The sequence below is a fragment of the Dendronephthya gigantea genome, unplaced genomic scaffold (assembly GCF_004324835.1).
Source record: "Dendronephthya gigantea isolate DGI-Jeju-01 unplaced genomic scaffold, DenGig_1.0 000044F, whole genome shotgun sequence".
NCBI classification, from domain to species: Eukaryota; Metazoa; Cnidaria; class Anthozoa; order Malacalcyonacea; family Nephtheidae; genus Dendronephthya; species Dendronephthya gigantea.
The window spans coordinates 727,531-754,734 of NW_021163054.1; the positions used below are offsets into that span (position 1 = coordinate 727,531).

Here is a 27,204-nt window from a genome sequence, read left to right on the forward strand (position 1 = left end):
GTTCTCCTGGCATACTCCTTCTTTTGCTTCAGTTGAGCTTTTTCGACATTCTCTTTCACCTGATAAAAAATACATACATCCTTACTTTAACCATTGCAAACGGAAGGCTCTTGGATCTCTTAAAACTTCAGAGCTGGTCTTTTAATGGTCTATGCTAACCCTATTTTGATCACATCTACTTTATACACTGTAGTTAAAAAGAACTTAACCTTTTGGTTGATATTGGTCATGATAGATGCTCTAGCCTCAATGATTTCATCTAGTTCCTCATCTCCTATTTTCTCGCCAGTAATATCTGAGATCTCCTCTGATGCTTCCCCCATCTGCAAATACAAGCATTGACTATTGGTACACAGTTATAACTTATAACATTTATCTTGTGTTGCATGAACTTGTTAGACATTAGGCAAAGAAATCTGGTATTTGTATATAACAATGGGATGATGACTAGTGATCTATATAATAAGTACTGTAGGTACCTCCATTGGGGTCCTCGGATGGCGACCAAACATTAGGTAGAATGGAGTATATTTAGTGGACCCTTGCTTTTGGGTACGGATGGAAAAAGCAACCTTGTCCAGATACTGATCCCAGTTATCCTGGCTTTCATTGACCAGCTTTGATATTCTGACCTTCAGGGTTTGGTTTGTCCGTTCATCTAGACCATTGGTTTGGGGGTGGTAGGCACTTGTTATGGATCTTTTTATGTTGAGTTTCTCACAAACTTCATTATTAACCTAAAATTAGAACAGCAAAGGTAGAAAAGGTAGTTGTTAATTCGCATAAACACTCATATATTAATATTTCTCTTACCTGTGCAACAAACTCTCTGCTTTGATCTGACAGAAGTCTAGCGGGAACACCCCACCTACAAAATACATTAACATCCTCAGTGTCATATAATATAATTACCCTTGTTACACGGTGAAGGCTATTTCAGATACGTCAGAGCACCTCGTCACCAGGCCTCCAACTCGTACGCGGCCACAATATCCAATATGGCGACCAGACATGAGGAGTGTATATTTTAAAAATCCTTAAAAATACGTTAAGCGTACATGCAAATTTTGTATATACGAGTAGACTTTGCAGTTTAGTTTTTTCCCGCAATAAAATTCATTTCAGAATAATTCATACAAGTACATTATTGTATACTTGATAGAATATAAGGATAAACTTACTCTTCCTGCTGTCACTTGCCAGCCTAGCCGCTATGTGTATATCTGCCAGAAATTACTCAGAGGCAATTAACGGAAGCAATCAAGGGCAGACGAGGGATAGCACAGCAGGTAAGGCACCTTTGTTTACCAAGTCTGTCTTTATTCAATTATTGAAAATTATATGAACAAACTGCAACAAACTAGACAATCTTAACTTGGAAAAGTTAGACTGGTAAGATACATTCAATTTCCATGAGCATATATAGGGCAGGCTCCCCCGCTCCCCAGAAATTACTCCGCCTTGAAATTACTTGTTGTGTTAGTTACTCCGAAAGTGATTAATTTGAAATTACTATGTTAAATTTGATTAGAAAGGTCTAACCCCTTTGTCGAGATAACATTGATATTTTGTCAGCAAATCACTAGGTTCAATCAGGGGAAATTTGGCAGTAAAACAATGCAGTAAAATGTGTTTCCAAGAGTCTTGACATTCCAAAATTTTCTCAAAGTGAGCAAGACACTAAACCCTCTAACATGTTTGTGAAAAAAAAATGACATGACACTTCTCTGCTTACCCCTTAGGAAATTCCTAAGCCCCACCCATGAATTTTCAGTAAAAGGCCCCTTTTCCAAAACACTTGGCATTTTGTTCTTGTTCAAATACTAAAGTTTGATCTGATTACAGAGTGTGTTGGTTGTGGTTTGCAAGGTGTGGGTTCTACTAAAAATTTTAAGACTAACTTGCCTGGTAGAGAGTATTTAAAATGAGTGCATGGTCAGGCTACATACATACAACCCTGTATTATCATGGAGTAGCAAATTCACTTAGTGTACATGTTGAGAAGGGCAGAAGAATTAAGGTGCATTCTTTTGCTTGTCTAGTAGTTTGCAATCCCTGATTTAAACATTTGACATGGAAGCTCTGGCAACATTTTTTGCATTTGACTTTGTTGTCACTCATCTGATCTTCAACTCTACATAGTGGAGACTTAGTTGTCTTGAGACTCTCACAAACACATTTTTGCATCATGTTGCCAAATTTCCCCTGATTGAACCTAGTGATTTGCTGACAAAATATCAATGTTATCTCGACAAAGGGGTTAGACCTTTCTAATCAAATTTAACATAGTTAATTTCAAATTAATCACTTCGGAGGTACTAACACAACAAGTAATTTCAAGGCGGAGTAATTTCTGGGGAGCGGGGGAGCCTGCCCTATATATGCTCATGGAAATTGAATGTATCTTACCAGTCTAAGTTTTCCAAGTTAAGATTGTCTAGTTTGTTGCAGTTTGTTCATATAATTTTCAATAATTGAATAAAGACAGACTTGGTACACAAAGGTGCCTTACCTGTTGTGCTATCCCTCGTCTGCCCTTGATTGCTTCCGTTGCCTCTGAGTAATTTCTGGCAGATATACACATAGCGGCTAGGCTGGCAAGTGACAGCAGGAAGAGTAAGTTTATCCTTATATTCTATCAAGTATACAATAATGTACTTGTATGAATTATTCTGAAATGAATTTTATTGCGGAAAAAATTAAACTACAAAGTCTACTCGTATATACTGAATTTGCATGTACACTTAACGTATTTTTAAGGATTTTTAAAATATACACTCCTCATGTCTGGTCGCCATATTGGATATTGTGGCCGCGTACGAGTTGGAGGCCTGGTGACGAGGTGCTCTGACATATCTGAAATAGCCTTCACCTTGTTACACACAATATACTCACTATTTGATGGCCTATATTAAAGTATGATAAATAGTATAATAGTACATACCTGCAAAGAAATGTTTTAATAGAATTAGCAATACCAGCTGCAGCTTTCTCTTTCAGTGGGCCTTAATTGGGCCTTAATTGACCTTAATTGATTTTAATTCAGGAGCTTGCGTCTTTATTTTTTCAAGTCTTTGGCATCGATCACAAGTTTGACACTGTTAAGGTGGCCAGAAATGTTAATACATGGATGTTATTACATTATTAATGATGTAACCAGTAGGATATATATGATTTGCAAAATACATGTATATCGATCATGTTGTCCATTATTTAATATCACCCATCCCCAAATTATAGAATTATTCTACACACAACTTATAACTGAATTTTTCTCCATAGAATATACTTACATATTCAGTCACGTCAGCTTTCATACCATTCCATGAGTAATATTGTGAAATTTTAGCCAGTGTGCTGTTTATTCCACTATGGCCACCCATGGGATTTGAGTGGTATTGGTGCAAAATATCCGAGATTTCCTCCAACTCCATAATTACTTTCTTCTTTAAATCTTTCTTGTGCCCGATGTATATCAGCTCATTCTCTAAAAGCAGTTAAGTCCATTGTGTTACAGCAAGAACTGTGAAATATAACTATATGGAATCTGCTACACTACAGGGTGTATCAAAAAAAGTTAGACAATTTTGAAAGTGCTCTCAATTCTACAAATCTGTTCATGAAATTAAATTTTTTATATGTATGGTTTGTCTCAGTACTTGAGATATAGAAAATATAAAAAAGATCGAAAATGGTAAATTTTTCAAAGCAGGGGAGTTGTAAACTTTTGCTCAGCTAAAAGTGGCTTGCGCACAGAAATGCTAAACGTTATTTTTTATTTGATTTTATGTATGAAATGTTCGACATTCGTCTCATTTATGATAGAGTTTTGGCGGGATTTAACCGAATTTACGCCACAGCAGAGAGCTTTTATGGTGTCAGAGTTCCTCTGTAGCAACAACATAAACTTGGTTCGCCAAAGTTTCAGGAACGAATATCCAGATGTCCGAATGCCTTCACGTGCAATAATTTATTACAATGTTAAGAAATATCGTGATAACGGGACGAGCCGTAACTTAAACAGAGGTAATTCGGGTCGTCTAAGAACAGCGAGAAGTGCTGAGAACATTGAAGCTGTACGCAATGTTATTGAAGAAGCCAATGGAGAGGTTTTGAATGGTGAAAGGCCGCGGTTAAGCTGTCGTCGAAACAGACTTGGTTTGTCATCGGCAACTTTCAACCGCATAACACGTTTAGATTTGAGATTCCATCCCTATCAAATGATTAAACGCCACCAACTTCTTCCCGGTGATAATCTGCGGCGAGTACAGTTTTGCCAGTGGCTACGTGATCGGAATGACCGTTTTCTTGACGATTTGCTCATCGGTGACGTATCAGGATTTGCACTGAATGCTTCGGTCAACACCCGCAACATTCGAGAATACCAACCACAAGGCGAAAAACCGATAGATTTCGAGTATCAGCGAAATGACGACCGACATAAGTTGACGATTTGGGTTTGATTAATGGGAAATGGAACTGTTATCGGTCCCTTTTTTACCGGTTGGACTACTTGGAGTAAATGACGAAATTGTCCCTGCCTTACGGCGGTTGCCCCGTTATCGCAACAGGCGTAATGCCCCATTTAGACGAGTATGGTGGGCACAGGACGGTGCTCCTCCTCACAGAAGAAGAGAGGTAACTGCTCGATTAACCAAACTTTTTGCAAACCGGATAATCGCACTGAATCGTCCCGTGGAATGGCCTGCCAGATCACCAGATCTTAATCCGCTTGACTTTTTTCTTTGGGGTTATCTTAAAAGCAAAGTTTTCATAACGCCACCAGAAAATCTCGACGAACTTGAACGACGAATCCGTGGAAGATGTGATTAGACAAGATCGAGAAATGATACGCCGTGCTGTTTTTGACATGGTTAGACGTGCGCAAGTTTGCACAGAAAGAAATGGAGGACACGTTGAAGACTAAGAGCAATTCGTTACTTTTAAATTGTAAAATTTACCTGTTTTTACAATTCAGATGTTAAATAACTGTTTTTATGTAAAAGTGCAATTTAACTACCAGTACATGTGAGATTTCAAATGTTCTTTGCTTGAAATGCTCTAATTAATTCAATGCAATTTATTAATTCAATGCAAATTATGTAAATTTATGCGTTTATAACAAAGCAGGAAGAGCACCAGCGGAGAAACATACGACGTTTTAATAGGCTATTCGGAGGATTACATTCGGTTAAATCTCGCCAATTATCATCATAAATGAAACAAATGTCGACCTTTTCATACATAAAATTAAATAAAGAATAGCGTTTAGCAATTCTGTGCGCAAGCCACGTTTAGCTGAGCAAGCAGGGGGGTTGCCCCTTCTTTGAAAAATTTACTGTTTTGGATTTTTTTTTATATTTTTTATATTTCAAGTACTAAAACCATCCATACATATAAAAAATTAAGTTTCATGAGCAGATTTGTGGAATTGAGAGCACTTTCAAAATTGTCTAACTTTTTTTGATACACCCTGTAGATTGCAGTAAACCCAAGACAAAGATTTGGGTCAGTAATAGCGACAGTAAGAATAGGGACATAAAGCAATGACTTGAACACTTACTTGTGGTGTCAAACATATGTGTCGCAGCTTTGTTTTCTATGTTCCTGATTTCATTCTTGTCCAGCTCTGATCTGCACTTCTTAGTTTTGAGATATTCTATCAGGTTCTGACACTGACGTTTATGCAAGTCAAGTCTTCTTCTTCTTGCCTCTTCTGAACTTAACTTTTCTTCAGACGGTTTAGACTCACCAGTATTTTGAGAGGTGCCAGAAGGTAGGATATCGCACGAACCAACAATATTAGCAGGCATCGTTTCCGAGAACTACAACAAAAAGGAATCTATATAGGGATTGTAGTAACAAATATAATTCGAATCTGTCAATATAAACACACTTAGTGCAGCTTGTGCAAGCTTACTTCATACATCTCCATTATATTAAGACAGAAAGATATTTTAGCGAAAAATGCTCACCTGTAGAATGCACAATCTTCAAGTATCTTTAATTCACAAAATACCAACGAGAAGGATGACAATGAGCAAAAGATTCCTCCAGAAAAATGCCGAAAATAACTTCCAAATTTTCAAAACACGTGTTCGCAATTAAACAAATATGCGATTGCTTACGATTGATACAATCTCAGCACGGACCGTATTAATCGCAGGCACACTAACAAACAGAGCATGCGCAGTAGTGACAATACAATCTCAGCACGGTGACAATCTCAGACCGCTACACCGGTATTACATTTGTGAAAAAAACTATTTATGTGTTTATTGAAACTACAAGTAATATTTAATATTGTATTGAGGAAACTTACCGGTGAGAGGAAAAGTTTTTTTCCTTGTTAAAAGAATTGTGGCACCCAAAAGCGCAGCAAAAAGGCATTTTCTCTTATCGTTATTTTAAAAACGCGAAGCGAAAAAGATGAATAAAAGTATTCAAATATTTTCATAAAAACCAGGAGGGAGATGGACACAGTTTTTCCCCTTGTATCGCGGTATGTCAGTGGTAGCCACCATGAGCAAAAGGAACCATGTGGCGTCAGCAAAGCTCAAAATCCGCCATGTTTTTGCGGACACGATTTGGCCGCGAGCCGGTCTTCCAGGAATTATTAGACAGATTTAGATTGAGGACGCGGACGTCAAGAGGACGTTGAATAGCGTAATATGGCGCGAAAATATGGCGTGATTTTCAGGACGGCAAAAGCAAGTTTTCACGTCCTGCCTAGGACGTCAAGTTTTTTTGTTTATTTTGTTCCTGAAAAAAGGTATGTAAAGGAATAAAAGTCATAATTTATTCTTTGTTACAAATTACTGTCCTTGTTGATTTCGTATATTATGCAGATCAAGCTGATTTAATTTGCATAATTTACTTGGCAAAATTTGTTTCCAGTTTTGCAGTGGTTTCGGTATTTGGTTATATAAACAAACATATATACAGTCACAGTGTAAACTCAAAAACATAAACCACGAATTCGCTTAATGCCGTAATGTTTGGGCATACGGTTTTACTTTTGTTTTCAGAGATAGTTTTCATAGTTTTTATATATCGCTTTTCATATTATTTTAGTATTAAACATCGATTTAGTGTACTAGTACCTTGTTAATTTGCTGTAATTTAGTAATTACTATACAAAGATATAAACTAAAGATAACTGTGATTTTTTACAGCTAATTCTCTTGCTATGGAAGACAAGGAAGGTGACTGCCCAAAAAAAAGGTAACTAAAAATCCGACCTGCAAAATTATTAAAATTATTACGAAGTTGTTGGTATCAATGGTATGATGTCTGACTAGAGTACAATGCTATTTATATTGCTAGTATTGTGATTAAATATTTTACTAGGTGCAGTATGGTTTGGTCAAAAGCAAAAGACCTTGAATTGCTGAAAGAGGTTGCCGCAGAGGGTGTTCTTTTCCACAAGCAGAGGTTGAGGGAACGGGGAATGCAGTGGCAAAAGGTGGCTGACAACATGAGTGCTATGGGTCAAGATGTCACATCAAGGGCAGTAAGAGACCACTATAAGATGATATCAAAAAGATATCGAGCTAGAATGGCCAGAGAAGAGAGATCAACAGGTGAAGGTGGTGCTGAGCTGACTGAAGACGAAATGTTGCTGGAAGAATTGAGTGATATGGAAGACGACACTGATCGGTTGATGGAAAATGAGACAGAGGCTAAAAATCAAAGGATTGAGAATGAAAAAGAACAAGCATTGGAAATAAGGAAGAGAGCGATGGAGAGGGTCGGGCAAACAAGAAAAAGGTTGGGAGAAACAAGTGAAAGTGGTGCAGCAACACAAAAGAGAAGAAAATCAGGGGAGATGATGGAATGGTTACAAGAAAGGATAGAGTTGGAGAAAGAAGAAAAAAGGGTGAAGGAAACTGAGAAAAGAGAACATACGGACGCACAGAGGATGCAACATTTGGAAATTCTGCAAGTGATGCAGCAAACACAACAGCAATTTGGAATGCAGATGAAGCTTTCAGAACAATACCTTCAGCAGCAAATGCAGCAACAACAACAGCAGCAACAACAACAACAGCAAGAATTTAAATTTATGCAACAACAAATGATGGCTATGATGCAACAACAGCAACAGCAAACACAAATTTTGGGAAAACTGTTTGAAAAAAAGTTTTAAATACATAACATTGAGGTATTATAATATGTAATTATTTACAACACAAGTTTTAAATTGTGAATTAAGTCAATTATTTTGAACAGTTTCAAAAACAGGTTTACAACTTTATTTAAAGGTCAAACTCTTCATGCCAATTAATTAATGTGTAATATTTTGTCTATATCTGTCTATGTCTATGTCATAATCTGCCCAGAAATAACATTTCCTTTACCAAAATTGTTGAAAGGGGGGGGGGCAAAATTTTTGGTAGATATACCATTTTTCTCAAACTTTCTAATTAATGCAGTGTTATTTATATGTTTTGCTGTAACTATTACTTTTGATCTGAGTCACTGAAATATTTTTGGCAGAGTATAGAATGATTTGCCAATAAATTTGTCATTTTGGTGACAGGTCAGCCAATATCAGAGGGATGTCACTCTTCTCAACTATTCCCTCCCAAAGCTACAGCCATGAGACATTGTTAGTGAAATATCACCAAAAATATTCATAAATTGTTGGTGGTTGCAGCTGAAATGTTTGAGAGACAATATTCTCATACAGACAGGTATGGGCATTCTGGAGTAATGCAGAGGCACAATAGATCTTTCCGATTGCAGTTAAATGTACTTTCATCTGCCTTTTAAAATCCACAAAGCTAAAATATTTCGTGATGTTACCAAACATCCACTCCACCGAGACTCTCACAGCACTCATAGCTTTGTTAAACTCCCTCATTTCAGGTGTAAGCTCCCTATTTCTAAATGGTGCTTGCAAATGTATCCCCAATGGGTAGGCTGGATCACCATAAAGACAGAGTGGTTGGTTGTTGTAGAAGGCAACCTCCCTTAAAGAAGCTAGCAGCTGTGACTCACGAAGCATTGTACTATCATGTCTTTTACCTTCATAAGGCCCAGCAAGATTAGCAATAAGACCATTCGGCAGTACAACACTCTGAAATTTAATCGAATGCACCCTCTTGTGACCATTGTACACTTCTCTCTGGTAGTTTTTGGACGAGCTATTGGGCGAACTGTGCCATCAATAAATCCAAAGCAGTTTTCCAATGGGGCACCCTTGTCATGTACTGCATCAGCACAAGTCTGTAGCAGCTCTTGTGACAAAAAAGGTTGATTCCAACTCTCCAGGCGGTGATGGTTTGCATCATAGACCAATTCTAGAACCTTATTAAATATGAGGCATATCTCGGATGGGTTTCTACCAAAACGAATAGCCATGTCGGAATACCTGCATGGGTAAGCTAGTCGTTTAAGAAAGATGCATAGTCCTTCTCTACCAGAGCATGTAGTTCCTTGCTGGCAAGTGATCTTGTCAGGAATTCTGAGCAAACGCTGTAACAAGGCCAGGTGTGACTTGGCAAATCTCAGCTCAATCTTGCATTCTTCATCATCCCAAGAATCCAGATCAAATGATTCAAATTTCCAGTATGGAAATAATGGTTTGGATAAATTATATTCAAACAGCAAAATAAATTCGGTATTAGAAATATACTGCTTTTCTCTGGCAAGCATTAAAGCATCGTGAACAGATTGTAAGCCACCAAGGGCCATCACAAACTATTGGCACAGCTATTGGCATAAACTATTTCGTATAAAAAACAGCTAAAACCATAAAACATCACGACAGCATCACGAAATTTGAGTACACTACAGACATTCAACGGCAAATTTATTTCAAAATCAATTATGTGTATTGTGAACAATCACAAAAGATAATCATTAAAACAAAATATTAAAGCTACAAGTTCACTTCAGCTATTTTAGTCACAATCTAGGCACATTGTATAAAACAAGATGCCTGCTAGGCATTAACCTCGCGTGCATGACTCATGAGGAGCGTCACCTATTATAGTCATTGACATTCAGTGTTTCAGCATGCCCACCGGGGATGCGCATATCACTAGGGATCTAAGCATGGGGATACCCAAAACACGGGGATGCGCATATCAACGTGACAGCGACACTCCTTGCTGGCTGAAAGCGAAACGCTGAATCATCACCATGACGAGGAATGATTTATTTCTCAAGCTTCCTGGCTTGAGTTTGATGGTGAAGTTTTGATTTAAATTTGAAGTTTTTTGTTTTGAATTTTTTTCTTCTATTGAAAGCTGTCGCCTCCTGCGCGCGCAGCAGCTTTCTGTCGAAAGTCGGTTGAATTGATAACCTTACTATTTACATAGCGTGCCTGCAGTCTATACATGCAAACATTCGCGAAATCCGTTTCCCGAGTTATATATACTATAATATAATATACCATTATATATAACTTTGAAAGTGTCAGTGTACTTATAGTCATTGATTGGCGTTAAATATGGCCGCACGCGAAAATGTAACAATATTATTGTCTACAACATCTGCAGCAGGGGCCGGTTGTATGAAAGCCGGAGAGAGCTATCCACCGGATAGTGGTTTTTTCAATCGCTTTAATATCGCCCGTTGCCTTGTTATAACTTTGATTGAATCTTAGTATTCCTAAATCGAGTATCTTCTTTAATAATTGCTGGTTCCAAAAATGAAATTTTATCGCTTTTCGAGCATTTTTAGAACGGTTGAAAAAATCATTATCCGGTGGATAGCGCTATCCGGCTTTCATACAACCGGCCCCAGATAATTAATTTCGATACACTGCAGGAAAGAAATGTACACGCTAGACATATTGTCTACCGCGAGGCGCGTACGATCGTAACGCAACAGATGCAGAACTTCGTCGCGCGTAGGGCAAGCGATCTAAGTGCTGCCGTTTGTTTTGTGAATTTGTGAATTTTCAAGTTGTGAATAGGTGTACGTTATTTCTCGAACATCGCCTCTGTTTGTTCTTCGAGCTTTTGTGCTTGGACTGATTCTGATTGTTTGCGGCCAGGTACTGATTGTACGTGTAGGACCACATACAAAGCAAGCGTTGCGCTACTGGTAAAGTTGAAAAGCAAGCGGTTGTACCGCTGTTTACCAAATTCAAAGCAGGCCGTTATGCCATTGCTGTAAATAAATAAAGACGCAAGCAAGCCGTTATGACATAATCCGGCGAAGTATAGACAGACCCCGTTTAATCGTCGTCAATGTCGATAGTGTCGAAACAAAATAGACGAAAGTGAATTGGGCACAGCAGAGTGACATCAATCAAAGCAGAATTGAAGAGATTGCTGAAGTCCCCAATGCGGACAGGAGTGCTTAAGGGAAAACTCGAAAGCCCTGGACTTCGCCACCAAAAAGGCTCTGAGAAGAGCTTTTGTCTCCCCCCATGCTTGTTTGCGTTTAGCAGGAAATAACAATTGGGATACCGAGCAAATAAAATTTGAACTATAGAAACGCACAGTTGACTGTTTCTCTATAATATCATTGCAAGTTAAAATCTTAAAATCATTACGACAAGGGTACATACATGCCTAGTCTATCAATTTGCAGAGCGAACACATGCACACAGTGTGTGCTTTTTGTATATTGTTAGAACAACGTTGTTTAACACTTGTAGCTTGAACAATGTTGTTGAAACCAGCTGATATATAACAATATTGATCAGACATTGCCAGCCTCACAATGTTTCAACGTGTTGGTTTGAATACTGAGAATGCTTAAACTCTCGTGAAGGACTGGAGATCTGTTTCGGACAACTAAAATTAATGTTATGGGTCCATCTAAAGCTGCCATTATTTTAAAGTGAATATGTCATATTCATATTCCGACTTTATATTTATTTACATCGATTACTGTGACTTGTCAGTTGGCATTTGTAAACAATGAACAGACTTTATTGTTATAAAAAGTGACATGCGCTGGTGACGCTCTGATCACGAGCTCTTCATGGTCTTAACATGCGATGCCCGGATGGAGAGTGACCAATAGTGATCACTGATTGTAACACGTGATGGGAAATCAGACGCATAACACTAGAGTCACGTTGCAGGTGTGGTCTCTTTTTGCGCGCACACCGTACTGAACGTTACCATGTCTCAAATGAATCAACTTGTGGGCTATGTCCATCGGCTTTCGCCTGTAAAAAAAGGCAAGAAAGCAGAATACAGCGAGTTTGAAATACAACTAAAAGATGATCATGTAAATGGTGTGTGTGTTTTCTCGCACAAAAAGAAAGATATTGGAGGAGGCAGCTGTCAACATGAGTCCGCTGAAGATCAGTCATTATGTAAAGGCAGAGTTTTGCGGCCAACCGTCCGTGAAAATTAACAACTTGACAAAGATATCGGGCGCCAGTCCTCATGAATGCGACTACCAATATGAGCCTTCGTTGTCAAGCACGAGAGTTTCTCTGAAGACAGTGATGGAGTCGATCAAAGCGAATCAATTGGTAGGGGAAGTAGTGGGGAAGATAACCACTGATGAACAAATCGAAATCAGAGGCGCTGGCAAACTGAAAATGAAGAAGTCGGTGATTAATGATGGTACGGCGCTTGTAAATCTTTCGCTGTGGGAGAATGACATCTACAAGGTAATATTAAAACTAGTATTGTCCATTTTACGGAAAACTCTTCGCGCAGGCTGCCTTGTTTTTAGGTAGTATAGATTACTTATAGAAACGTTTCGATTTCAAATGTATAGTTAAACTCCATTGCAAGTGGAAAATGGGTAAATAGGTATGGAACAAGTTTTCCTGCTGGCACTGACCTCGGAGAGGTTTGACTCTCTTGATATTAAACTAGAAAATAAAAGTTTACTTTTTTTACTCAGTTAATGTAGTCCTGTCTTGTAGCACGGAGGAGGCTAGGCTATAATGTGGCGTTGTGGTCGTCAGGCCGTATATTATTGTAATTGTTCTGGTAGTAAACTATATTAATGACTTTAAATGTTAAGCCGAGAAAGGTAAAAATAACGTTGCTTTCTCCGTTTGGCACAAAATAGTTGTTAAATTCCACTTTTGCAATGTAGGTTGTATCAGGAAATGTTTACAGTGTTTCGAACGTTAGAGTTCGTCTGTATAATGGCAAGAAACGCTTAACTTCTACAAAAGATTCCAATTTTCTGGAAATGAAAGAGGAAGGAATGGAGCAGTTAGATGAGACTGAGAGTAAAACTCTTCTTGATGAGTTAAAGGAGATGAAAGTGGTGGTTGTTGATCGCATCGAGGAGATTGAAAACATCGATCGTTTTCTGAAATGTAAGCGTCTTGACTGTCAGAAGAAACTCCAGTGAAGTGTTAATGGAAAATCAATTACTTGCGACAGTTGTAAATGCCGAATGCGCGTGGTGGATTGTCCCAAATCGATATCCGTTCGGTTCACGATCTTGGAGGAAGCCCAGAAACCACCCTTATCGTTAACTGTGTTTGAGGGAGTTTTGGGAAAAGTTATCAACGAGCCCACTAAGAAAGACGACGACCAGTTAACGGATAGCATTCTAGATCTTACCGGTTTGCGAATCAAATATAACACGCGGAATATCATTGACGATCTAGCGAAAGTTGATGAAAGTGGTGAAAGCTCAGCGGGGTGCTCGACAAACAGTCACTTGGAGGAAATTGAAAGTGCAGGTCTTGAGGATCAGTTGGTTGCCACGAGTGATATAGTTACGGCACACGAAGTTGAATAAACTGTTCGTAATGGTACGATTATTTTGTCATGTTTTGCACAGTTGAGGTGACAGTAGACTGAGTAGTATGCTTATTGACATTTCACATGTTGTGACCTGGTCCACTGTTTATTTGCTTCAAGTTTATATTTTTTGTTAATGACATCGTTAAATGTTGTACTAGTATTTTGGTTAGCCTTTTTTTATTGGTATCTTTGTTGTAAAAATTCTGGGTATATAAAAGAGAAATTATACTATTTAAAGTGACTATGAAATAATGAATAGTAAAATGTAGAATTGTTGAGATGTTCTTTATATATATTCAGTCTGTAGAGGAAAGATTTTCAAGAGGTGAAAGTACTATTAATTACTCAATTGAATTTATATTACAAATATTTATTATAATATACAAATGAGGAGAAAATTGTTTATCAAAGGAGCTAACAGTAAAAATGAATTAACTGAAAGTGATTTCAAGTTGATTTAACCTGTGAATACCTTTCCTGATACAGAAGTCTTATTTAAAAGTTACAATTGATGTTAATCAGACCATTTATGTCTAACTTTTTCTAAGCCAAGGTCAACGGAGTTTACAAGTAGGGAAGATATTTTATATGAGCAGTTCATGTTATTTTTTTCGAAATTGTTTCATAAAAATAATAAAGTCTTGTTATAATATGTTTGTTTAAAATCTGTCTAGTATAAAAAGTCTGGCAATGATGTGGTGTGAGTTGCATTTAACAACAATAACAATGCATATAAATATGGATTCATACTGCAAAACTTAATTTAATAAAAAAATTATTTATAATTGGTAAACATGAACAACCTAGGAAATTTATGTGACAACAATGATTTTTTATTGCTACATAGTGTATGATACAGTACATAGATTTAGTTCACTATATTTTTTCAGATTCAAATGATGGGGTAGTCTATATTGTTCAGTAGAATGTTATCAGTAGAAAAGTTACATTTCCAGGCAGAATGGCCAAGTAATGTTCTGTTTGAATTAATGGTGAATATAGTATAATAATGTTCTAACATCCACTGTACAATAAGCACAGATAGTAGGCAGCCCAAAATTCAGGTTGTAAAAATTGAACCACTGTATTAGCTGGTTTGATTGCTACAGTTCAGATGTCCACACAGTCAATGGATGAATATTCATGTTTGATAGCCATGTGTCCAAACACTTTGACATTCACAGCATGACATTGAAATTGATAGTACAGATTCAACCATTGTATATATAAGTCTGCTTCATGAATAATAATAATGCTTTGATTGGTCTAGGAATTTTCACTCCTAATCACTTTGGACATAGGGACACACATTGATGACACTCAGTACCTTGACCATGTTGTAGTAATTAGGTAATAGTGTTTGCTGACCACACCAGCTAGACCATATGCAGGGTTTGATTTAAATGAACAGTGAAGTACAGTTTATTATAATCCAATAGCATCTAAGCACAGTATCAAATTCAAATGGATAGTACTGTACAGGACTGCTTCAACCATTTGACACCTGGTATATGGACAAAACTGAATAGACCATGTCTGGTGAAGCGGGAATGTTTGGTTTGAATGAACAGGAAATAGAGTTTATGATAATATGACCAGGCAACACAACATGTCAACCATTGTAAAATTGTCCCATTATGTGGCACAATGTACCATCTATGTAGAGTGAAGCAGAAATGTTTGGTTTTAATGGGGTTCATCATACCCCTTTTTGCTCGACAGTTTAGATAGTGTCAGTAAGGGAGCACCACAGGTTGAACAATTGTAAAATTGTTCCATTGTGTGACACAATATTGTCCCATCTCCATGTACACTGAAGCAGAAATATCTCCATGGTACACTGAAGCAGAAATGTTTGGTCTGAATGGAGTTCATCATATCCGTTTTGCCTAAGCAAACTGTAGATGGTGTCACAAGGCCAGGGTTCAACGTTTGTAAAATTGTTTCATTGTTTGGCACAACATACCATCTCCACATAAATTATACTGAAGCAGTAATGTTTGAATGGAGTTCATCGTACCCCTTTTGGCTCGGCAGTGTAGATGGTGTCAGAAGTTCCATACAGTTATTGAACTTATTAATTTGATGTCTGTAAAATACATGGAAAATATGATTAGACTTAACAGCATTGCAATCAATTTGCTTTTATGACAAAGAATATTAAACTTTGACAGGCCTGTGACACATTACATTGCTTAATAATGATAACCACACAATATACTTACCATGTGTTGTCACTTGTCATCATGGGGTCGGTGATGCCCATGTATGTAGGTTTTGTATCAGTCCTTTTCAGGACTGATGTATCAATCCTTTTCAGGACTGATACCAGTACACACACCATTAAGTGGTGCTTTGGTTCTGGTTGTGCTAGGCCGCTTACTTATAAAAACATCAAACAAGACTGAAAAGTACAAAAAACCAGTTAAAAAGTACAAAAAAACAGTTAAACCTTAGAGATTGTTAATAGTCTGTATAGGTCATAATGTAGAAGACTGATGGTTAACCATATTGGCAGAGCAGCATCACAACGGTTACAGTTACAGTGGGATAACATTTTCTTTTTTTTTGTATGTCACAGTAGGTGCAGTAGTCTTGGTATACAGTAATTGAAATTTTAAAATAATAGCTTAGGATTTAGAGATAATTGTAAGTTTCACAGCATCATGATCTGAATAATAAACACTGACGACATCATTTTCAATTATTTGAACTGCTGTTGATCTGATGTAGACATGATCTAATAGGCTTCCAGAAGATACAAATGTTGACTTTGCTACAATTTGAATATAATTCAAAGACTCCATTAATGATTTAAGATGTTCAACTTGATTATCATTAAAGTAATTAATATTAAAATCCCCAAGAACTATATCAACTGTACTACTTGTGAGGAGATATCTTAAACATTCTATGTATTGTGAGACATTAGAGTTCTGTTTTCGGTAGAGGAGAAGAACATTTTGTGTCCCATTAGAAAAGTTGTTAACCACTTCATATTTCATTGCATTTAGTGAAGGGAAATATTCAAAATCTCTGACATCAACAGTATTTCTTGAGCAGATTGCCATACTTGAATACTTATCACTGACATGGTCTTGGCGATACAGTTTAAAGGGACAAAGGGTATCAATAATTCCATTGTCGCAATCAGATGGAACCAACTGAGTTTCAGTAAGGGCTATAACATCACTAGTAAAAAGTCTTGAATCACATTTAATATCAATGCAATGTTTTTTAAGAGATCTGATATTTAAAAGTGTTATGGTTACAGCTTCACTATCATGTTGCAAGGTAGTGACTGGATGACAAACAATAGACTCTTTCCTCAGTCTCTCATATTCTTCAAGAACTTTTGGATTTGTTTTGATATCTTTACTTGCAATCTCCCCTAAAATATATAGACCTTGTATAGACGTTGCTCTGCTTAAGGCAACATAAATTTGTCCATAGTTAAATGCTCTCTGTTTTACTAACTCAGTGCTGACTACCACTTGATCAAGTGTTAAACCTTGAACTTTATGTACAGTACATGCCCAAGCTAGTGTCACAGGAAATTGTACTCTCTGTATTTCTGGAGATGATGGTTTACCTGGCCTAATCTTGATCTTTGCCAACACAGGTTCAATTGGGACAACTTGATGTTGCCAACACATTGCTAGTGGCATTTAGAAGATTTTTACCAGCATTTGGATCATCAAATTTAATATAAAGAACAGTTGGTTTCCGGTTAATTGGATTAACATCAACTTTGAAGACAGTTCCCATTTGTCCATTGATTAGTCTATCTGCAATGCTAATATTAGTTGTGAGCATCACTCTGGCACCTTGTTTAATATGAATTTCCAAATCAAGTCCACCTGTTTCAGATCGTTTTCTTGCTAGAACCCTATCAATATCTTGTTTCTTGACATTTGGTGGGAATTGGTCTTTAGCCTTTAAAATAAACAATGGTCCAAAAAGTTCTTGCAATTTCTCATTGTTGTGCTTGTCAACGGGTGAGTTCTCTGCCCAAATATGGAGTGCATGTGATGGATAATTAGAGTCATCTGGAGATATTGATCTTGATTGGATTACCTTTATATCATTTTTTGTTGGTGTGGCAGTTCTTACTCTGTTAAGAAGTTCAATAAATGCTTTATCATTTCTTTGTCTCATGATTTCAACAAGCTCTATCATTTGAAATACTCTCCATGGATGGCATAAATTATAAATATTATTCCTGTAAGTATCAAAAACAAATTTCTTACGTATTGGTGGTAGTTGACAAAGATCACCTACAACTATAATAGAGATTCTAGCAAATAACATAGAACTTGGTGTACCGAATATATCTTTCAATCTTTGGTGGATATGAAGTAAAGTTGTATTTCCTACCATAGAAATTTCATCTATTACAATAAGTTTTAACTCAGACAATGTTAATCTTAATTGTGTCTTCTTTTGGTCAGACAATGGTGGTACAATATCACCAGCTTCTTTAGGGATAGCAAGACCAGTATTAATTGTTGTGCCATCAATATTTATTGCAGCTACACCAGTTGGTGCCATGAGCAGTACAGTTGGTAACTCAGGGTTAACTGGAGGGTGTTTAAATGTCTTAACTGCTGTGTGATATATTGTCTTAATGACATGACTTTTTCCAGCACCACCACCTCCAGTCAAGAACAGATAGATTGGGTCTATCTCAACTGGCTTTAGACTGTTTAAGTTCTTCATTTTATTGCGACACCATGAGAGGAATATATCATATGCAAGACGCTGTTGTTTGTTTAGGGATCTGATATTTTGACATAAAACATCATCAGATATCTGAGTTGGTTGGTGGTATGTTGCTATGGCTCCAGCTGTGGACTCATTATTACATTGTGCTGGGTCAAGATGTGATGGAATCTGTTGATTGAATGATTCATTTTGGTTTAAATTGTCTGGTATCTCATCTAGCATATCTGAATTCTCCTGGTCATTAAGTGCATCAAATGATGGACCAACATTGCCTTCGTTAACTTTCAGTAGGTCAAATGCTTCACTAATAGCATCTGCATCAGGTTCAAATACTGATCTGTTGAATTGGACAGTTTTGTGGACATCAGCTTCATAAAATTTGGATGTATATGTTTGGTCAGAAGCAAACAAATTCTTTTCATCTCACCACGGGTAATAAAGCATAAGTAGGTGGTGGAAATATAATTCTGTTTTTTTTTCTTTACTTGGTGTATATGGTACCTTAACACAGCTTTTACTTTTCGGCATTTCATATACTCATTTTTGTTAAGCAATTTAATTGTTTTTGGCAAACCTTTTATTGTATTGCTGACTGTACTTTGGTTTTCAATTATGTCATCTGTTAGCAGACCTGGCTGGGCATCTTGTGTTTCACAATCTACTTTATAATCTTTGTAGTAGTATGCAGCAAATTCTGCAAGACACATGCTGTCAACTATGGGTATAGATGTTGGTCAAATGATGTAACGTTCAATGATATTTGATTTAAATATATCAGTACTATCATCATCTAGTTCATCAAGCTCTTGCTGAGTTTTAGTCATCCGGATCCTCTGTTCTGGGACATTTGTGTTTACAAATACTGTTTTGGGGAATATTTTTCTCAACCAAAGTTCAGGCATTGCACGGTAGACACATTCTTGCGAGCTCACTTCTCTTGTGGATAGAAAGGCAGCACCAACCTTTTTCAAGCTTTCTCTCACATCCATATTGGCAGCTTTTGCTTCTTTGACTGCATTTATAATAGCTTGTGAACATTCAGTCTCATCTTTTGTGAAGTATGAACATACATATGTTATACATTTATAATGATTGAAAACAGGTTGCAGGTCAACATTTGCTGCAAAACCTCTAATTCCAGCAACAAAATAGTTATTAATAAAACAGCTATCTACAGGCCTTTTAAGATGCAATTCAAAGTCTGAATCAGGTGAAATGGATAGTGCCCAGTAATATTGATCTTCACTGATTTCTAAAGAATTTAAAATGTTTGTCTCAGTTAATGAAGCATCATAATCTGCCTTGGATGGGTTAAGACTCTCATCAATTTTCTGTTTAACCAAGCTCAGAATTTGCATTCGTCTTTCAAGTAAGTTTGTTTTGACTACCTCATCTAATTCATCAGTGAGAGGTTCTGCTACAATTGTTCTATTTGTAAAAAATTGTCCAAAATTAAATCTACAATTAATATTTTTGTATTTTCTGCAGGTTTTAGAATGATTATGTTTTTGATAAGTGCTAACTAACTCATATAACTCTGCTTCGGTGTTTTTATCTGGGAGGTTGCACTGTACATGGTCATCAATAAATTTTATATAAGCATCTTTGTTCTCAGAAGTCAACTTAGGGCAATCAGATGTCCATATCAATGCATGTAAATGTGGAGATCCTCTCATCTGAAACTCAATGCGAAGTGCATAGTAGATTATTTTCCCAATTGGGTTACTTGGACAAAGTAAAACTTCAGTGAAAAATGTTTCAACTCTGTGCTGGAAATGTTTTGCAACAACAACAGGATTAACATTCAACATTGAACATCTATCATTGTAAGATAAAGTCTCGACTTCCTCTTCTGTCATGTTTTTACCTTGTGTTTTAGCTATAATTTGAAATAATTCAGGCCATCTAAGATCAGCACATGATAATGTCATAAACCATGATGGAATTCCCAATTGTTTTACCATAGCTACTACTTCATACATAAATTTTTGCCAATATGGTGGTGCACCTGGAATATTTCTTAAAAACAGATATGCCTGATCTTGACATATCAACCCTTTTAATTTGTTTACATTTGATTTTATTTCAGATGCAGTAACAGACTGTCCTTGCATTTTTTTCAAGGCTATGTTGATACTGTCAGATACCTTCTTTTGTTCTGTTATAAACTGGGCAAAGAACAGATATTCTGGGTTGGTTGCAAATCTTCCACTATAATGCAAAAGTCTAGCATTGAAGTATTTTACTGGTGACAATTTAATCTGCCGTTCATGTGTGAAGCCAAATCTACCCTTTGGAAACAATGCTGGAAATGCAAGCTCTTCACAATTTTTATCCATCATTAATGAAACAGGGTGCTTGTTTTCACCAGGTGCAATGTTGTATACCTCAGTACCTAAGGAGCAATTATTACTGTTTTGTGTAATTGTAATTGGGTAATCTGGTAATACAGATTGCAAGCATGTCTCGTTAGGTGCTTGGCGATGCTCATTTAAAGGGTCATCTTGTTCTTCAATGTCATCATCAACATCATGATCCTTTGCATCTGTAATATGTGATGGTGCTGTTGTTGGCATGTTGTCTTTGTTTATTGTGCAATCATTACAGTATTGCTGAACCTGGAGGCTTAAAGTGCCACTGTGACGAAAATTCAATTGCCTTTTTTTTACCTTTATTGTAAAGAGTATATACTAATATAATATCTCGCAAAATATTAGTGTGTCAAGTCATTTTATGACTGCGTTATGTGCGCATAAAGTTCGTAATTTTATGACCGCCATTAAAATCCGCCATATTGGCAAAGTTCACGCAGAAGGCCATGTGTGACGTCATAGTCTTCACACTTGCTACACGCGATAATATACTATATTATAGGAACACTACAGACACAGTTAGAAAAATATATTTTATTTCAATACGCCATCGCCGCGTTGTGTCGTACAAAATTGCAGTAATATGTCTGACGAAAACGCAGGCATTTCACTGCATTCTAGTCCATCTGACGAATTTTTGAGAAGAATATGGATAAAATTTGTTCAAACTAAGCGCGCCAATTTTTTCCCGGGTTCAAAAAATCATCGCTTTATGGTTTGCTCCGACCACTTTTCGACCAATAGTTTTGAGCGCTTATTTCATTTGGATGGTTCATCAAGACGACTCAAGCGCGGTGCTGTTCCAACTATTTGGAGAAAACCACATGCGGTGCCAGACCTAACAACAAGAGAACGGCGAAAGGTTAGTAATTGTAGCGGATATTTTATAGGCTAATTATAGATTCGCGCAATGAACTATTTGTTTTGATTAATATAGCTTTTAAACGACATGCAAAAAGAGTATTCGCAGGAAAACAATGCAAGTATAACAAGGAATATTGATGAAACGGTAGACGTGGAAAATTGTGAAAATTTGGTAGGTTCCATCGGGGAATAAGTTTTTACAAATTTGTATTTGATAATAGAGGTCAAATTTAGTCGGCAAAGGGGTCAAAAATATGTATGCAATAAATACGAATACAAATTATTTATATTGCTTCAGAATTTGCTCACTCCAGAATCAGTGGATGACGAAAAGAGTACGGCTTTGCCTGTGGATAAAATTAGTTTATGCAACGAAGAGGTTGTAAACACGAATATTTACCTGATATTTGCAAGTTATAAGTCGTTTCATTTACAATACTCTGCTTTATCGATTACCATGTATAGCCAGAACAAGAATTGTGTGAAACTCCATGCCGCAGCTGCAAAACAAAAGAAAAACAGTTAGATGAGCTCAACGCCAAATTGACAAACGTGTACGCAAAACTGGCCATTAACCAGACACAATGGATACACACAATTAAATCAATAGAAAATAAAATTAACAATTGTGAGTAATTGTAACTGCATGTGTGATATGCACTGAATTACCAATTCTATTTGAACACTTTCCTGCACTGATTTTTCCTTTCAGATGAACAAACGTCTCAGCAAATGGGTGGTCGAGGGAACAATTGCCACATTCACACCTAGCAAACAAGAAAAGGCCTAAATAATGTTTGTTCTGCTGTGTATATAACAATTATACATACACTTACCAAGAAGTCACGTCAACTTGTGCCTCAAAACGTATTCGCAGCGTATTTTCCAATTGCTGTTCGACGGCCACGGCTTCTTCGTATTCAGCTACTTCCTCGGGTGACGCAAGTGGCTCAACACTGTTGTCAAACGGCGCAAAAACTTCAGCGTTCGAATCGCGCGATAGCCCCGAATTGGCTGTTGAATAAACCGATGATTCTACAGAAGAATCTGACTCGGTCAAAGACTCCGAAACGCTGTTAGATTTGGATGAAATTGACATTTTATATCGTGTATGCCGCACTATACTGGTATAAATACTGCTTTGTTTCCTGTAATATTCCCAGTGTGTTATTGTGGAGTGTTGAGACTATGACGTCACGAGCCATCTCAAAAAGATGAAATAAAGATGGCGGATTTTAATGGCGGATGATGATTTTGGACATTTCTAACACTTATACTGGAGCGGGTACTGCTCCATTTCGACTGAAATTTTGAATAAGGGCTATTTTTACATTGGTAAAGTCATTTCTGAAAAAAAATTTACACTTTTTGATGACAAATTTTCGTCACAGTGGCACTTTAACAAATTATTTTCAAGCCTGTTAATATCAATTTTTATATTATGATACAATGGGTTGTTGACTTTAAGCCAGTTTAAGGCATTCAAAACAAACTGAGGGCGAACTGCCTGGAAATACACATGACCCCTGAATTCAAGTTTCCTTTTGAGTTTTAACATAATGATGCCAGATCTTTCTGGTGGTCGAGGTAAAATATTACAGGACTGGTCACATTCAACTGGCACATTACATATTGCTCCCTTAACTTTTTTCTGCTGTCCTTTTGGCATCACAATAATCTTCTCAAAAACTATTCTTTGTGCAATCAGAATCTGCTCTAGTTTTTCTAAGCACATCAATTCATTTGGTACTTTGTCAATATACATGTCATTACATGCTGCTTGACATGGTGTTCTACCCTTTGAAACTTTTGAGTGACATGTTTTGCAAATGTACCGGTTTCCATCAAATGATTTAATATCTGTGATTACTTCAGCCATACTATTGTCATATGTATGATTTTGCAATAAAATAACTGATTTCCTATACAGCAACCGCTGACAAACTGAACATACAAAAAATGGCCCTTCTTTTATTCTAGTTTTAAATTTTGATATACAGTGATTTATGTCTGATCGCATGGATTTGTACTTTTCAGCTTTCTCATTGAGAAGCTCTTGTTTCTCACAAAGGTTCATTGAGCCATATTTATTAGCATTTTTTTCAATAAGGGCTTTCTTTTTCATATCACTTGTTGATTTGTACACTTCAGATCTTACACTAAGAAGTGCTTTCTTTTTTAAAGGATCCATAGATCGATAATTTTCTTTTGATTTTGTTTGCTTTTTTTCTAAACATTGTTTTTTTTCTGCAGGCTCCAAATTTTTATAATTACTTTTACGTTTTTCTGATATTGTTCTTTTCTCTCTAGATGACTTGTGTTTTCTTACTACTCTCTGTCTATCTGAATTTGACAACTTGTGTGAACATAGTAAAAATTGAATATCATATGACACATTTTCACGATTTACTTTCATAGAAAATTCATACAGTTTATCAATGAGAAAACTTGGGTTATCACAAATTTCAATTCCAATTTTTTCTAGCAACCTATTGTATGCAATTAAATAGTACTGTGTACCAGATTTTTTATGGTTGAATATGCCAGCTAAACAGAAATCAGAAAACCACACTAAAAACCCAGTGTTGGTTGCAGTATTCATTGAGATTGACCTCACAAGTAGATTAGATAGGACTTCATCCATTTCCTTTATGTATATTTATTAAATACAAGACAATGCTCGTCACGGAATGACGACAAACAAAAGAGAGTTAAATAAACAGAGAGGCCGTTGGCTTCCAGGCCTCTGGATGATAATGATGTTCTATCTCCCCCTAAGTCTTTAACTCGTGAATAAAATGTAACAGTAATGAAAGACTTAATTGTTCAGAATATGAAAGTTTTTATTCTTTTAGTCCTTTGTTATTGAAGTCCATAAGTCTTCTTAGCGCAAGTGGTTGTTTAGTGTGGGTGGTGGATGTGTTTGTAGGTTTGTTTGAGTTGGCGTGGGGGGGAAATGGGTTGTCTCTGGTGTTGTGGGTTGGGTTGGGTTGGGTTTTCATTGTGCATGTCAGCTCAGTCGTGCTGTGGTGTTTGCTGTTCAATGTTATCTGGTGGTGGTTGTTGGGCGTGGTGCGGGGTTGTGGAAGGGGCTAATGGTGTGCCAAGTAATCGTAGGTCATCCTGGATGGTGCGATTGGGTTGTGATGGTGCCATGCGATCACATTGTTCGCAATTTTGTCTTAGCTTGGTGATTGCGGTCGTTATGCCGGGCCAAAAGACGCTGGAATCGGCTCGTGCGCGCATCGATGTGATTCCCTGGTGTGCGCAGTGGAGTATGTCCAGGATGTGGCGGCGAAGTGATTGTGGGATGATGATTCGCTCTTTGTATAGGATAACGCCGTCGATTGTGTGGAGATTGTCGCGGAATTGAAAGTATTCTTGAAGTTGGGTTGGTACATCGTTTCTGGATGTTGGGAAGCCGGATTCGATCATGGCCATTAGTTCCACCATGGTGGGGTCACTGTTTGTAGCTAGTTTAATTTTGTCCCATGAGATGGCAAGCGTGTTAATGGCGGATGTAGCTGTGAGACTTATATTTTCCTCGTGGGATGCGTGTTCCTGTTCTTCAATGCATCGTATACCGTCGAGGAAGAATTGTCTGATGGCGTTGATGGGTGTACTTCGGGTCGCTATGGCAGCAGTGTCGTCTGGCAGCGGTAGCGCGTTCGGTTGTTTGGGGCCGCTTGGGTGTCGGGATAGGGCGTCTGCTGCTTTGTGTCTTACTCCAGGGATGTGGACTAGTTTGAATCTATACCGTAACGTTTTCTCCTTTAGATTTCGCAGTCGTGAGTTTGGAATGTCCTCTAGTGAACGGTCGCTAAGGATCTTCAATAGCGGTTTGTGGTCAACTGCGATGGTGAGATCTGGGCATCCAAGGACGAAAAATCTGGCTTTGTTAAGTGAATCCGCGACGGCTAGGGCTTCTCCTTCGATCGGGGCGTATCTCGATTCTGAATCATGGGTGAATCGGCTGCCGACTAGCGTGATTTTCCATCCTGTTGGGCAGCAGAATGGTTTCGCAGATGTGCAGGAGCAGTGCTTCTGGAAGAGCCAGAACCCTAATCCATGTTTCGACCAATCAGTGGCTAGACAAGTGGGTTTGGACTTGTCGAATATGCGTACACCTTCCTCGATCGATCGGGCGATTACTTGCTTGGACTCTTCGAATAGAATGTTCAGTTTCTCGTCCCAGTAGAAGGAAGAGCCGGGTTTCAGAAGGTTTCTGAACGGTAGCATTTTGTCTGCGGTGGCGAAGGCATATGATACTTGGTTGATGAGTCCGAACCAGGATCGGATGTCGGTGATGTTTTTCGGCGTAGGAAATCGGAGTATTGCATCAAGGAATTTTCTGCATGGGCGGACGCTGTTGTTTGTTATCTCAAATCCGGTGAATTCTACAGTGTCGCTGCCGAATACGAATTTATCAGGGTTTAAGGTGATGCCGTTCTTGCCGCATAGATCTAGCCAGTCTAAGGCTTGGAAGAAGCTTGTTTCTAAGTCGTTTGCCCATAGTAAGGTATCGTCAATGCATTTGGTCTTGTTGGGCACGTGGGAGACTAGTTCATCGAATCTCCTAGAGTAACCGTCACCGGATGCAATGTATCCTTGTGGGGCTGTCTTATATCGGTATCTGCCCCAGGGCGTGATGAAGGTGGTGAGGTGTCTATCGTTCTCGTGTAGGGGGATGCTATGGTACCCGTTCCAGCAATCGAAGACTGTCTTCTTCGTGTTTTGGGGGACCAAACGTGCCTGGTGGAAGGGGCTTTGTGTGTGGTGTGTTTCTCTGGTTGCGTGTGCGTTGAGTGCTTGTAGATCAATAGTGCGTTGCGGTGTTCCGTTTTTCTTAGCACACACGACCATTCTGTGACACCATGTTACAGGTTCCCCGACTGGTACTGGTTCAATCACGCCCAACGCAATGTCCCGTTCCAGGTCTTCTTTCACTGCCGTCTGCCAGTGGATGGGAATTGGGACTGGTGTGTGATGGGCGACAGGTTTGGCATTAGGGTCAACCATTAGCCTCAAAGGGACAGTCTCCATGAGTGGTAGCGGTTGATGTTCACAGGTGTTAAATGTGCTCGCTTCATAATAATTTAGTAACCATTTTTGTAGGCGTTGTCGGTTGTCACTTGTGGCTGGGAATGGTAGTTTGTCCGGTTTGGTTGGCGGTTTACTGCGAATTGGGCAGCTGCATGGTGCTCTTCGGTTGTTGCCAGGCTGTGGGGCTTTATGTTGTTCGCTGGTTGCTGTGGTGGTAGTGGGCATTGTGGTGGGTGATGTTGAGGTGTTTTCACCGATCGTTGGGAATGATTTAGTGATCATGCCTAGTTGTTCACAAGCTTCACGACTCAAGTAGAGTTTATCAGTGTTGTGGGTGATGTATACCATCTGCCGGGTCTCTGGAGATTTTCCGGAGTCTTTTACATCAGTGAAGCGAAGGAAGGTGGCGCCGATGATTCTGATATCTTTCCCGTTTGCCGCGTGCATTTTCGTGTTGACAGGGATAAGATCTTTTTCACGCAATCCAAAACGGCGTATGATGGGCATGC

General features: G+C 38.0%; 1 protein-coding gene across 1 annotated transcript; it reads right to left on the bottom strand.

Moving 5' to 3' along the window:
* Positions 1-17,315: 17,315 nt before the first annotated feature.
* LOC114527391 lies at positions 17,316-17,849 on the bottom strand. Its single transcript, XM_028549021.1, has one exon. It carries the CDS (start codon positions 17,847-17,849, stop codon positions 17,316-17,318), a length of 534 nt encoding a protein of 177 aa, XP_028404822.1.
* Positions 17,850-27,204: the final 9,355 nt, after the last annotated feature.